The 13,873-nt window shown below is 51.8% G+C and overlaps 1 protein-coding gene across 1 annotated transcript in view; it reads right to left on the bottom strand.

The window, feature by feature from the left end:
* Positions 1 to 13,873, bottom strand: part of DHX32 (DEAH-box helicase 32 (putative)) — a 57,011-nt gene that overhangs the window by 8,937 nt on the left and 34,201 nt on the right. The window contains exons 2-4 of the mRNA XM_016210498.2: positions 7,336 to 7,846; positions 2,496 to 2,689; positions 373 to 745 (exon numbers count right to left, since the gene is read on the bottom strand). Of these exons, the coding sequence (XP_016065984.2) occupies positions 373 to 745; positions 2,496 to 2,689; positions 7,336 to 7,614 (846 nt within the window). The 5' untranslated portion in view covers positions 7,615 to 7,846. The remainder of the gene's footprint in view (positions 1 to 372; positions 746 to 2,495; positions 2,690 to 7,335; positions 7,847 to 13,873) is intronic.

Below are 13,873 nucleotides of genomic sequence, written 5' to 3'. Positions count from 1 at the left end.
AGCTCTGAGTCGGGTGTCTTTTCACTGAGACAAGTCAGGGCAATGTGACAGCTCCAGCTCTGCTCTCTGGGGGCCCACAATTGGCCTGAGCTGGGGGAGGGAGTCAGCTTGGGAGATCAGTTCTGTGGACCTGGAAGACGCCTCATCCAGTCTTGTTTTCTGAGCAGCACGCAGTTTTAGAAACGCTTCCTTTCCAGCTCAGATTTTATTTACCTGTTTGCATTTCTTCCAAAGTACAGAAACTGAGGTGTGGTGTAACCAAATATTTACAGTTTATTAGCAAATTGAAACCGGTGTGTTAGTCATGAAAAGCTCCCGGCAAGGTTAAAGGGTTTCCAATAAGGAGCCTTTTCTCGTTAGAATGTTACTTACTTGTTCACAGGCCAAAAAGACGACAATGTCACCCTTCTCACCAGAGTGGTGAATTTCAAAGATAAGGCGCAGAATAGACTCAAAGGACTCCTCCTGGGCCCCGCTCAGGTACACGACCTCCACAGGATGCGTGTGCTTCACCTCCACAAGGGGCACGTCCCCGTAGTGTGAGCTGAGCTTGCTGAGCAGGGGCGGCGAGGTGTTGATCACCAGCTTCAGCTCGGGTCTGGCCAGCAGCACACCCTTAAGAAGCCCGAGCAGCACATCGGTCGCGATGCTCCTTTCCTGAATGTCGTCTAAGATGATGACCCCATAGCTGCCCAGAAAGGGGTTGGACATCATTTCCCTCTGCAGCATATCATCAGTACAGTACCTACGAAGAAGAGACACTACAGTTGGAATACTCGTGTGAGATCATACAAAACGTCCAGAGGACAACACAAATGCCCTCCTTATCCTGCTCGCCTAAGTCAGGACCTCCAAACCTCTACTGGGCCAAGATTCCTTCAAGTGGGTAAAATCTACAGACCTTCAGGACCGCAGTACATGTAAGCAAATTTTAAACGTTTACACACGTCCATAGACCCCTGAAGACCAGCTCTGGACCCCAGGTCAAAGGCCTCTGCCCTAAATGTTTACTGCAGGTCTGAACAAGAGCCACACTGAACATCCACTCTGAGCTCTCAAAACAAAAAAGTAAAACACCTGCTGGGTAAGCATTTCCCCTCTGTCATCCTCGGAAGAATTCTGAGTCGGAGCAGACACTCCTCGAGGGAAGGGTACAAGAAGGATTACCCGGCTCAGGCGCTCGGCTGGAGGACACTGCGCCTGTCGGTGATGCACTGTGGGAAATGAAATGGCAGTGCCAACATGTTGCGGCAGCAAGTTCGAAACGTTGCCCAAACAATAACCAAACAAGCGTCGAAAATGTAATCACCTGTTTGAGGGCAGCAGGTGAATGGGTCAGCATCACTAAGGGGTCATTAGTGGCTTTAACAAAATTTCCTGGAGTCTTGGGATTATAATTTTAAAATGGCATTTGGTAACCTAGATTTGGGAGGGTTCTCATGGTCCCCAGGACTGACAGGGTGGCTTGTGGTGCTTATTCTTTGCACAAACAGTGTGGTGCATCTGGCTGTCCTGGGGGTCATGGTAGTCAGAGGGTGCCTGTGTGACCAGCCCCAGGAAGCAGCCTGGGCATGGAGCCTCTCATCAGCTTCCCTGGTGGGACGACACATGTGGCTGTCATAGCTCACTGCCGGGGAGTGTGTCCTGTGCAAGTCTCCCGGGAGAGGCTCCTGGGAGCTGGCGCCCGGTTTCAGGGGACTCCACCCCACGCACCATCCCCTCGCTGACTGTGTTCGTGCTCACTGCAGTAAACCTGAGCCATAAGTGAACCACATGCTGAGTCCTGAGTCCTGGCAAGTCACCAAACCTGGGGTGCCTGGGGGCCCTGACGCAGTCCTCCATTCCTTTCAAGGAAAAAAAGGAAACAAAGATTTATTAAGCTCCTAGTGTGTGCCAGGCACTGTGTTGGTGTATTTCTCACTTAACCTTCAGAATAAATCTTTAAGGTAGACATTATTATCCCATAGTTATCAATGAGGAGACTCCCAAGAGTACAGTTTGAAAAAAACAGACCTAAACTGCCATGATGAGGGCTGATGTCAGGTTTTGTAGAAGCTCATCAGGGTTTTCTATTTACACTACAGAGGTCAGGGGAGTCCTCCTGGAGTAGGTGACTCTCGCATGGACTTGGAGGAATCAGCCAAGCCCGGAAGAGGCGCAGGCCTAGCAAGCAGAGGGAATGGCTTGTGGCTGCACACAGACAACCCGCAAGGACCCAGCCTGAGGTGCAGCCTGAGAAGCACAGACTCAGGTCTTTGGGGGCCAACCCAGCAGTGGTCCCTTTACATGAGGATTACAGGAGTCACGGGAGAAGTTTAGACAAGGAATCCCCGAGGCCAGTCTGGGAACAGCTAGTTGTGTCAGGCTGGGGACAGAGACTGGTTATTATTACACATTATAGATGCTTAAAACGCAGAATGTGGGAGCACACTCTTCGGTGATTGTGAAACACAAGCCACGAGCCGCGGGCACAGCAGGTGGAAGCCCAGACCCACCTCAGGATGGTCTCGCTGGTGCAGCAGTTTTCAAACGGGATCACGTAGCCGACCTCGTGGCCGATGTTCACGTCCATCTCATCCGCCACCCGCAGCGCGAGCTGGACGGCGGTCTGCTTGTGCGCCTGGGTGCACACGACGCCCCCGTGCTGGTAGCGGACCGAGAGGCAGTACTCGGCACACCACTGCGGCACCTGCGACGGAAAGGGACAGGTGAGCTCCCGCAGGAAGGCCGCAGCCAGGGCTCCTCTTAAGCGGTTCTTCACCAGTGAGTCACCGGCTTAGTTAGTGAAACTCCGCAGTCTGTGTTCACACAGTTGTCACTGCAAATAAAGGAGGAGTCAGCAGGCGCCTGAGGTTTGAGTCCCAGATGGAAAAGAGGCAGGTAAAAAGAAAAGGCAAAATTTAAAAAAACATCCCCGTGGCTTCCTAAAATATTATGTGTGTTCCATATTAAATAAAAGCATTGTAATAATTCATTTTAAAAGTGACTACATCCAAGAGTCCTTTCCAAAAGGCTTCCAAAGTCTAGATGGCAGTAAAGACGTAAAAATACACGTACTAACTCTAGAACCTAGTCAGAGCCATCCTTCCAAGAGGCCACTTCACGTGTCGCCGAAGCACGCCATCCACTTTCACTACAACGTGTGTGCACGCTCAGTCTGGCTATTACGCTAACATCCAGGACGCTGCTTTCCAACCCTGGATCCTCCATGACTGCAGTGATCATGGGCCATGTTCCCCAGCTCCTGATTGTGGTTTCTGACTGCATTTCATTTATTTGTATTTACTCACGTAAACAGATTCTGCAAGATGAGCCTATTAGAGTAAGTTTATAATGGTTTGACCATCACAGAGGCCTGGCAGGGCAATACATACACCAACCCAAGAGTCTTCATTTCCCCCTTTGCCCTCCTGCGCGACAGAGCAAATTATTTCAAGTATGAGGCAAGGAAATGAACTCAGAAATGGGAACAGCCTTCTAAATATCAGTTAAGCTAACCAGTGGGAAACTGGACACACGCATATTGTGCTTAGTGTAGGGATGCCTGCTGAGCCAAGTAACAGGTAAGCACAAGTCACAACTGATTGCAGAGCCCTGTGAAGTGCTCAGCCACATCCGACACATGCCCGTCAGTAATAGCTGCACAGGGACAACCACCCACAGTGCATGGTGTTAATGCAAATGGAAAAGAGAGGAGAGGAGCATGGCATCGTCTGCCCCGATCCCTGCACATCCCCAGTATTGGCAAACCTGGATCATTGCACAACCTGAGGCTCGTCAAAGTGGATGCGTCAGCAGCTCAAAGTATTGGCTCAAAAGTAGTGATTCAGCAAATGCTGGAGCGTGAACATCTCGTAATCTCAAGGGACAGTAACAGGACAGCCTCACAGGGAGCCGCTGTGCTCTCTGCACTTAGGACAGTGAAGACCATGGGGTTCTGCGCCAGGATCCTCAGTCTGCTCTGAAAGCAGCTTTCTCTGTCCCCACAGTACCTTACCCTCCTCACCAGTGAGTGTGTGCTCAGAGCTCTCCCTCTCCCTCCACAGTTTCTCTTTGCAAGATCCCCCCAACCCCCAGCATGTAGGAAACGTTCTAAGGTGGCACAGTGAGAACTAGGAAGCTTCAGTGGCTGCACCTTTGTAGGAATCAGACAGAAACACCGGATTCTGGGCCACTTTGTGGCTTAAACAGCACTTAGTACTTAGCAAAAGTCATACAATTTGGTGAAAAAAATAGGAAAATGCTCCTTTATCACATGAAAAAAATAAGCCTATTTACAAAGCAGTTTATCTTGGAGTTTTGGCAGTAGACACCCTAATTTATATATATGTAGTCTAGAAACTCTCCCTACGAGAAATCACGATTTTGAATACTCATTCTGAACAGTTTTTTCACGGTCTCTCAATTCTCATTATCAAAGCTGTTTCCCGGACTGTGGGACATGAAAAGGGGTTAAGGCCTGAGCCCCGAAGCCTCCTCACCCCACCTCTGGGGCGTGCGAAGAAGGCGGACAAGTGTGGGCGTGCACAGCAAGCACACCCATCGGGCTTCTCTCCCTCTGGAAAGCCGATCCCCAGGACTCTGGCCAGCCTGCTGCTCTGAGCAGGTGAGGGCCTCCGGGTGACCAGTAAGTATCAGGCCTTATCACTTCAGTAACTTAAGTTCTACAAGTTGTACAAACTCCGAAAACAAAGCAAAGACAGTCCCTTGCCAACTCCAGGTGACAGGCCTGGGGAGTGTCTATTTATATAGACTACATATGTATAAGTTTGGGTGTCTACTGCCAAAACTCCAAGATAAATTGCTTTGTAAATAGGCTTATTTTTTTCATGTAATAAAGGAGCATTTTCCCAGGTTCTCAGGTGGGCCTGGTCCAGACCAGAACCACGGGGCAGCAGCAGCGGCATCCTGTACAGTCTCAGTGATGCCACCGTGGGGAGAGCACAGCCATATGCGTGCCACTTCCATCCGCTGCTGGAGATCTTCACCTCCTCTATGGACTTCTGACTGGGCGAGGGGAGCCGGCGCGCTGCACTGTCCCATCCCCTAGGCCACAGGCACCCCAGCCTCTTATCTCAGGAGTCTGTCCAGGACCCCCGACTCCTCCACACCCCGAGCCTGTGCCCAGCGCCAGGGTCCCACTCACTCACTCACCTCAGTACCAGTCACGGAATCTAACACCTGGAAGGAAGCTTAGGCCCACCAAGCCCCCCCAAGGCATGAGTCCCCCCAAAGTGCTCCTGCGGTGCGTGTGCCCGGGCAGCTCCCCAGGCCACCCCACGTGAACTGACAGGTCATGACCTCTTCTGAGTTCAGTGTCACCTCCTGGGCACCACAGTTCCCACTCTCTTGGCATGAAGTGCACACAGGTGGACTCCAGCAGAAAAAGGTGGGCAAGTCCGCTCAGCTGATAAGGTGGAGATGTTCTACAGCGTCTCAACCTAGGCTAAATCCGGTTACACAGGCTCATTCCTCACTAACCCTCCACTTCGGGGGAAATTTCAGGACAAAACCAGTGGGGAGAAGGAAGCAAAATAGACAATGCTAAAAATATGTCATTCTCTTAGGCCTCTTCATAAACCAGTCCCAAAAAAAGGTTAGAGGAAAAGTTCTACAGTTATGAAAGGTGTCCTCTTTTCCGTAAGGTGGCCACAAAATAGCCTTCATTCCATCTGTACCAGAGACAGATGGGACTTTCAGGTCCGGCAGGAACACAGGCCCTCTTGGGAGGCTTGGGCCTGAAGACAGGCTTCTCCTAGAAAGGTTTCAACTCCGAGGAATGAGAAGGCAGCCTTGGAAGCTCATTCTGAAATCACCAGGTTGTTTCCAGAATTAAGAAAACAGCCAATGCTCCCACTGTTGAAATTAGTTTAGGATAAGCCCATTTCCTCATAACTTGAACTCTTAATTTCTCCCACCCTGAAGACACATCCTGCCTTTGCACTTCTCAGAAACAAGCATGATTTATTAAAATCACAGGAAAGTTTAAAATGACAACAGAACCATTGCAGGGCATTGATACAACATGTTACACAATATGTATCTAATCCTTGCCCTTAAAGATCACACATTCCACAGGAGGCTCAAGGAGTGTATATTTAAAACCTTGTTCTACAGTAGTTTCGGTCAGCAACTCTGAAACTATGAGTATTCCGCAATCGAATGAGGAAAGTATTGTAAAAAACGAGAGCTGGTTTCTCGTAGGTGGGGAAGGGAGTCACACACACGGGAAGGCTAGGTGGGCCCTGCAGTGCTGCCCCGGACCCAGGCACCACCACGAACTCCCGGTGCTAGGAGGCTGCACAGAGGGTAAAGACAGAGATAACAGAGAAATGGAGGGAGAAACACAGACGCACAAATAGGGAGAGTTACAGAGGTAGGTAGATAAGTGGGTAGATGTGGACACACACACACATTTCTTTGTCCACTGAGAGGGCCCAGGAGCAGTGATCAGCCAATGGCAGTGGGCAGATTTAGTCCCCAAGTCTTGGTTCCTAAATCCATTTCTCCACCGAAAGGAATGGACTCCTCGACAAAAATGGCGGTTTCCAAGCGAACCAGGCACCCGCCCAATGCACCTATAACATCTCGCTGGGCCAGACAGCAAAGACGTGCCCAGAGAGTGACGGGACACCTCAGAAGTCACCCTCTGCAGAGGGAGTGGTTCCACCCGAGTATCTCTCTGATCTATTCTAATTCTTACAGCACAAGAATCGAGGAATAAGTTTCATAATAAAAATACTGTTTAAGAGTAAAATGTATGTTTCACTAAAATCAAACCCTTAAGTTCAAGTGTAACAATGAACCAGACAATAGATATTCATTAACTATCTCTCTGAATTCTTTCCTGCTTATTAGACCCCGAATGTGTGGTTCCCGGCCTGGAACATGTTTGGCCACCTAGTTATTTCTCAGAGTCAGAAAAATGAGAATGTCCTTGTGCTGAATTTCTGTAGGTTAACCAGCCTTACCAACAAGCACGTCCAAGTGTGCCGATCACCAGGCTGCTGGGCAGGTCACCTGGCAGTTAACTCCTGGGGGCTGCAGTAGGCAAACAACATGTATCACGGCTTTTAAAGTATTACATGCAGGACTTGACCACTGAAATGGATTTTTGCTACCATCCTGGAGAAAATTCAGTGGTGCACTGAACATAAAAGTATTAACTGTTACTCGGCTGGCTTGAGTATGTAAAATTAGGGAACTTAATTCCTACTGTATTGTGCTTTCTGACTTAGGTAATGTCGTTATGAGGACAGAACACAATGCTGACACTAATTTCAGTAATAGAGAACACACCACACAAAGCACGTGGCATCTGTGGCGGCCACTCACCTGGGAGCTCTTGCCGCACTTGGCGTCTCCGGACACGATCACGACTTGACTCTGAAGCAGGTTCTCCATAAAGGAGTATTTTTCTGTCCATATTGGGAGAGCTTCTCTTTCTTTCAGAAGTTTATAATAACGTGATGAGAACGGCAATCCGTCAAAAGGGTTGAGTTCCAAATCCTCACAGGCCAAAACGCCCTCCTCGCCCTCACTGGAATCGAGGGACTCGGGGAAGTAGCGCTTTTCCGAGGGTGAGTCGGGGCAGGCCAGCTCTTCCCCTTCCATCTTGTCTGCAGGGGCTCAGGCGGCCGGCATCCCACAGTCCAGGTGCCCCCGGGTGGGAGGTCTGCGGGTGCGAGAGCTCAGAGGCCCCGACCTCCAGGACAGCAGTGCAGGCACCAGATGCTGGATCCCTCCAACCGGATCGGCTCCTGCTGCGGGATCTAGTCCGCTGGTTCCTCCCGGTACTGGCTCCCTCGGCACTGTTCACACGCTCAACGACTGTCACTGAATCATGCTGGAGACAGACAGAAAAGCAGCATCAGGTCTGCACACAATTTCACAAGGAAAAGCAGACGTTTGAAACAGCATCGTTTGTTTTTCTGTTAGCTGGTCACTGTCATTTCCACCGCCTGCTTAAGGACCAGGAAGCTTTAGGGCAGCTCTTAAGCCAGGTCAGTTGCACTTTTTCCTGGGCATCTTGGAAAGTGATTCCACTGGACCTGGTGCTCTCTGCCTGACCTGTCACAGGCTCCCAGTCTTGACTGACAGTGAATAGAAAGCCACCGGACAGTGTGACCTGAGGCTCATCACGTGGTTGCTAACGCCATTACAAAAGCAATGCTGGACCTAATGAAAGGGGCGATGGGGAGTGTCTGATAAGTTTCCCTTAACACTGACTACAAGAAAGTATTATTGTTATTTTAATTAAGAAATCCTCTAGTTTAAAAACATTTTTTAAAAACTTCATTTGATATCTGCTTGTGCCAGTTTACAAAGTCCAGGGAGGGGAGTGAATCGTTACTTTTCTCCATCTGAGGCTCCGGCTAGCTTTTACCAATAAGGTCTTTCACTGGTTTTATTAAGCCAGAAATCTCAAAAATATCTGTTGGGATTCCAGGGTCTTCAGCCCAACATATCAGAATCAAGAGGCAGCAAAAGACAACATTTAATTTAAATGAAGGAGAGAAATTACCTAAGAAAGGACAAAACTGACACTGGTGACTCATTCCCTCTGTGCAAGGTAAGGGGACTGCTTTTTCCAATGACCAGTGATTTTTAATATCCAGTCATACTGCTGGAAGTGAGCCCCTTGCACATAAACCAGGTGAAACTTAAAAGACGGAAAAGTCAAAAAGAACAAGTCCTAAAATACAGTTCCTGATATTTTGTCACTAAAATGACTCATTTTATAGTCCCCATGTATTGTCATTGTGGCTTTAGGTTGTTAGACTTTGTGGCTCAAGGGGCCAGATCCTAATCATAAGTAATAAAAGAGAGGCTCTTTTGGTCCAGCCGGCTCCAGGGAGACAGCCCCTCAGGAAACACGTGTTGAGAGCCTCCAGGGCTTGAATTAATAAACCAGGCCCTGCACACACACAGAAGGACACTCTGAGGGCAGGACCAGGAGCAGGATGGGATGTTCTATGGTTTGGAAGAAATACCATAAAACAGAAAATATGTAGCTCTTTTATAGAAAGAAAAATATTTACATACTTTGAAGTACATAGTTGTAATCACCTGCATAGAGTTAGTAAAATATTTAATATGAAACTTTATCTCCCAAGCATGTTTTACTTCAATTATACTTTAATTGAAACAACTGACTTATCATTACTGGGACTTGTAACTTTTAGAAGGGTACCTTTTTGTCTGCTTTTGTTTTAATTGGCTCAGAGCGCCCAAAAGCATATTCTATTTGGTTTCTAGTGTCTACTTAAAATCTGTCTTGAACAGGTAAGGTAAAAATTCAGAATTTATCTTAAAAACCTTATTTCTAGACTTCTAACAAGTTGACATTGCTTTGCTTTTAAGTAAGCAAATAAAATTAATTGGCTTTTTAAAACACTCAAAAGTTCACTTTTAACTCAATATTGGTTCATACCAAATGCAGCTTGAATAATCGATTAATTTTTTTAAAGAATCCTAGATCTTATGGTAATTTACAATTTTTAGACTTATGTACAGAAAGACTTCCCAAGCTCAACCAACGTATGTATCATAACATACCACTCCCTACATATGACTTTATAAATCAAATGTTTTATTAGAATTTCAAATGACTGGGCCACAACTCAGTGCTTTTCAGTATTATTTTGATGATTTTTCTTTACTGAATAATATTCTTAAAAAAACCACTTGAGTAAAAGCAGAGTTAATAAAGTGCTAAAATATTAATTTGTCTTATTTATAAAGTCCAGTTAGATATCTGAACAAATGGGTGAGATCCAATAACATCTGAAATTGAAGTTCTCTCTGCCCCAGCCTCAGTGGGCTGCTGCGGTGGCTCTGGGCCTTTGCCCAGGCTGCCCCTCTGCCTAGGAAGCCGCGGCCCTCACACTCCATCTGGCCACTTCCTTCCCTTGAAGAGCAGCCTCGGACCCCAGGAAGTCCCTAGCACACTGTGGATGCTCAAGAAAGGTTTGCTCTGAATCAACGACAACCCTTCATATTTAAGAAGTTCTTTACAGTATACAACATATGTTCATTCACATCTATAGTCACATTTCATTCTGATTCTCACAACTTGACTATTAGAAACCATTGCAGGTCTTATTATCTCTAGTTATCAATGAGGAAATGATAGCTCCTGACTTTCCCACGGTGGCACAGCCAGAAGTTAATTAAATCATCCCTGACCAAAGGCTTGCTGTCTTTCCATCAGTACCCTACATAAATTACCAGGTACACACGGAAAACCCACCAGCAGCAAAAAGGAACCTAGAAGAAGCCTAAATCATGGACTTAGCTCCTAAAACGTTTAAGCGGAGGCACAAGACTGATACACAGAGAATGAGAGAAAATTCTGTAAGAAAGTATAGTTTAGGGCTAAGTGCCACACTGTGCCCTCGGCAGGAGAGAGAAGTGCCTTTGGTGGGCATTAGCCTAACCCTGGAAGACTTTCCAGTAAGGCTGGCCGTATGGTCCTCCAGCCGGATGATACTATGCGTGAGTACAAGGGCTGAGCGATGGGTGTTCCTTGATCGGACAATTTGAGTGCAAACAATGACAGGTCTGGAAGACAAGAAAACAGCAAACGTGAACAGCACATGGCTTTCAACATTTGACTGAACTCCTTGGGAGTTTCAGAAAATAACCAAGAAAGAGAAAAAAGTACCCTCACTTTGGTAAAACAGAAAATAAAAGTCCAACCACAAAAATAACAATTTTGTCCAATTTGTGATAGTAAGGCTGGGAAACAACTAACACATTCATTTGCTTTTAAAAAAAATTATCCAACTTGCATTAAACAATGTTAACTTCCTACCAGAGTTATTTACGCTCTGAATTCCAAGGTGGCCAAGAGATTGAAATGAGAAGAAAGGCTGCCTCTGTCTCTCCAGTTGCTACACTGTCCGTTATCCCCTGGTGATAGTGCCTTTGGTACATTTCCTTAAGCATCAGCAAGATAAACAATGAGGTAACTATTCTATCCAGTGATGAGCCTAGAAACTTTTTTTTTTTAAAGACTGTTGTTTTCCACTTGACCAATAACATCCAGAACATGCCAGTGAAAAGAAACAGAAAACACAATGGTGGAAAACCCCCAAAGGGAAAACCAGTACCTTTACCATTCATCTCAAACCAGTGCCTTCAGCAGCTTTCTGACCTCAGGATATTTCCTCTAATAATAAAGCATATTCCTTTATCTGCAGCAATTTCCCTAAAGCTCTCATTCATTCAACAGACACCTGGAAAGCACCTCACTGTCGCAGGTGCTGCAGGGGTAAAGACAATGTCCCTGCTTCAGACATTCACGCCCCCCTGCGAGCCAGTCATTTCTTCCCTAAGTACACTGTCCCCTAAAAAATGTTGCTTTTCACAGTAGCCAAAGTCACCTGATCCCTAAAATATTTCCGCGCCAGGGCACCTCCAGAGCTCCTGAGGAGTTGTCCCTCTGCAGGAGGCGCGGCTCAGGCACAGCCCCGCCCGCTCCAGCGCGGGGTCCGCGGCGCTGGGCTCGTCTCTTCACGGGCACCTGCCTGGTCCCGGGCTGTTTGGGGAGATGTGAACCCACCTCTTTATTTTGTGTTGATAAATGCCAGGTTTTTATCACTGTCTTGCCACTTTGATTACGATGTTCCTAATGAGCATCGCTGTTTGCTTCTTGGATGAAAAGATCAATTCATGACTTTGCTAATGATTTGAAAGCAGGTGCCACAGACGTCTGGTTGACCTCAGACATTCCGCGTAAATCTGCACCATCCCTGTCTTTACATTTCAAGTACCACGAAGTGTTCATTTTCCAACCTGAATCCCACTCTGAGGCTTTGGTGATGGATGATGGTCCTGTATATGCCCCACGGCCTGTCCACGCCCACACGTGGAGCTTCCGGTGGGCAGCTCGCTGGACAGGCCCCCGGCCCGAGGGGAGCCCGACCCGTGGGACAGAACCAGCCCGAGGGGAGCCGGACCCGTGGGACAGAACCAGCCCGAGGGGAGCCGGACCCGTGGGACAGAACCAGCCCGAGGGGAGCCGGACCCGGGGGACAACCAGCCCGAGGGGCGCCTGACCCGTGGGACAGAACCAGCCCGAGGGGCGCCTGACCCGGGGAACGAACCCGCGCCCGTTCCCATCGCGGGGTGCGCGGCTCCGGCTCGGCCTGACCGGCGCTGCCGCGGCGCCCTCGCCGCCCGTGGGCGGAAACCTCCCCGGCGGAGGACGAGGTCGCCTTCGGGACTCCGAGGGGGACCCGCTCCCTCTCCCAGAGCGCAGGGCGGCGGGGCCCTGCCTGGAGCCCGCGCCACCCCCCCGCCCCTGTCCCCTGCGTTTCTGCCCCCTGGCGGCTCCCTTTCCTAACCTGGGACCCTCCCGGGTGGTTCGCATTTTCGCAGCCGACGGGTCCGTCCCGGGGATGCTCCCGGCGCCCGCAGGCCCCCGGCCCGGTGCGAGCAGCCGGCCTGGGGCGCGGGGTCCGCGCTGCCCCCCGCAGAGCCCGGCGGCCCGGGCTGCACCGCCGCCCGAGGGCTGAGACGAACCCGACGGGGAGAACTGACCCAACCGGAAAGTCCCGCCGGGCCGCGGCCCGAAATGCGATCCTCGGGATGACGGGGCACCGGGCCGGGAGCCTCCGGGCTGCGCGACCCCCGAGCCGGTCGGGCCGCCCCCGCGGCAGGGGGGCTGCGCCGCTCCCCGCGCCCCGGGAGGCCGCCCGAGGGCCCGCCCAGGGCTGCCGAAGCCCCGGCGCCGAGGGGTCCCCCTGCCGGCGGGGCGGGTGCCGGGCTCGCCCCTCCGCGGGCCGGGCGGGCGCAGCGGCGGGGGGGCCGCCTCCCGGGGCGTCTCGGGGCGGCGGGGGTCGGGCCCGGGGCGGCGGGGGCGCTGAGCCCCGGCGGCGCAACAGGTGCGCGGGCCCGGCGGTTACCTGCAGCCGCGGCTCCGCTCCGGGCGGGAGGCCCAGGCCCCGCCGCCTTCCCCGCCGCGCAGGCCGCGCTCGCCGGACGCCGGACCGACAGACCGGCGGATGCTCCGGACAGCGACGGGGCGCAGGTCCGCGCCGAGGGTGGGACGCCGGGGCGCCGGCGACACGAGCCGCAGGGCCCGCCGACCGCCGGCGGGGGGACGGGGTCTCCAGCCGGCGCGCCGCCCGCTCGGTGCTGCGGCGACGCGGCGCTCGCGCGGCGCGCGTCCCGGCGGCGTTTGGTCCCTCCCTCCCGCCGTCCTCCCGGCCCCGCCCCGCCCGCCCCCGTCGCCGGGGCAACCGAGCGACGCGGGCGGCGGAGCGGAGGCGTTAGGAGGGGCGGCGCCGGGCTGGCCCGAGGCCCCGGAGCGCTGGGCATGGAGCCCCAGGGTAAGGGCCGGGGGCGGGGGCGCCCGGGAACGAGGGGCGGCCCGCGGGCCGTCGGCGCTCCGGGCCTGGGAGTGCGGCCCCCCGCGCTGTCCTCTGGGAGAGAGAAGGGGTGCGCCCCGCCCAGGGGTCCGCGGGGAGTCGGGGGGCGCCGGGCGGCGCGGGCCCCAGGGTGCAGCGCCCCCCGTGGCGGCTCCTGGAGCGACCCCGAGCAGGTCCCCGGCGCTGCCGCTGCTGCCCCCGCGTCGCCCCAGCAAATGAGCTCAACAGCAAGTTTTAAAAATCTCGCTGGAGAGTAGCGGCCGTCTGCGGTCATTCGCCTCCGGACACGGTATTCCGGTTCCGGAGTTGGGCTCGCTCGCCGCGAGCGGTCAGCCCGCTTCGGAAACGTCGCGCTGAACGCGCAGGAGGCGGGGCTCCGCCGTTAGAGGCCCGTCCTCGCCCCGTGCTCTTCCACTGAAGGGAGAGGAGGAAAATCGAGCGCTGTCCAAGCAGATTGATGAATTGCTGGAGGTTCTACAAGGCAGGACACGCAGAAA

The sequence above is a fragment of the Miniopterus natalensis genome, chromosome 14 (assembly GCF_054644295.1).
Source record: "Miniopterus natalensis isolate mMinNat1 chromosome 14, mMinNat1.hap1, whole genome shotgun sequence".
Classification (NCBI taxonomy): domain Eukaryota; kingdom Metazoa; phylum Chordata; class Mammalia; order Chiroptera; family Miniopteridae; genus Miniopterus; species Miniopterus natalensis.
The sequence above is the reverse complement of the archived record's forward strand: the minus strand, read 5'-3'. Positions and strand labels throughout refer to the sequence as shown.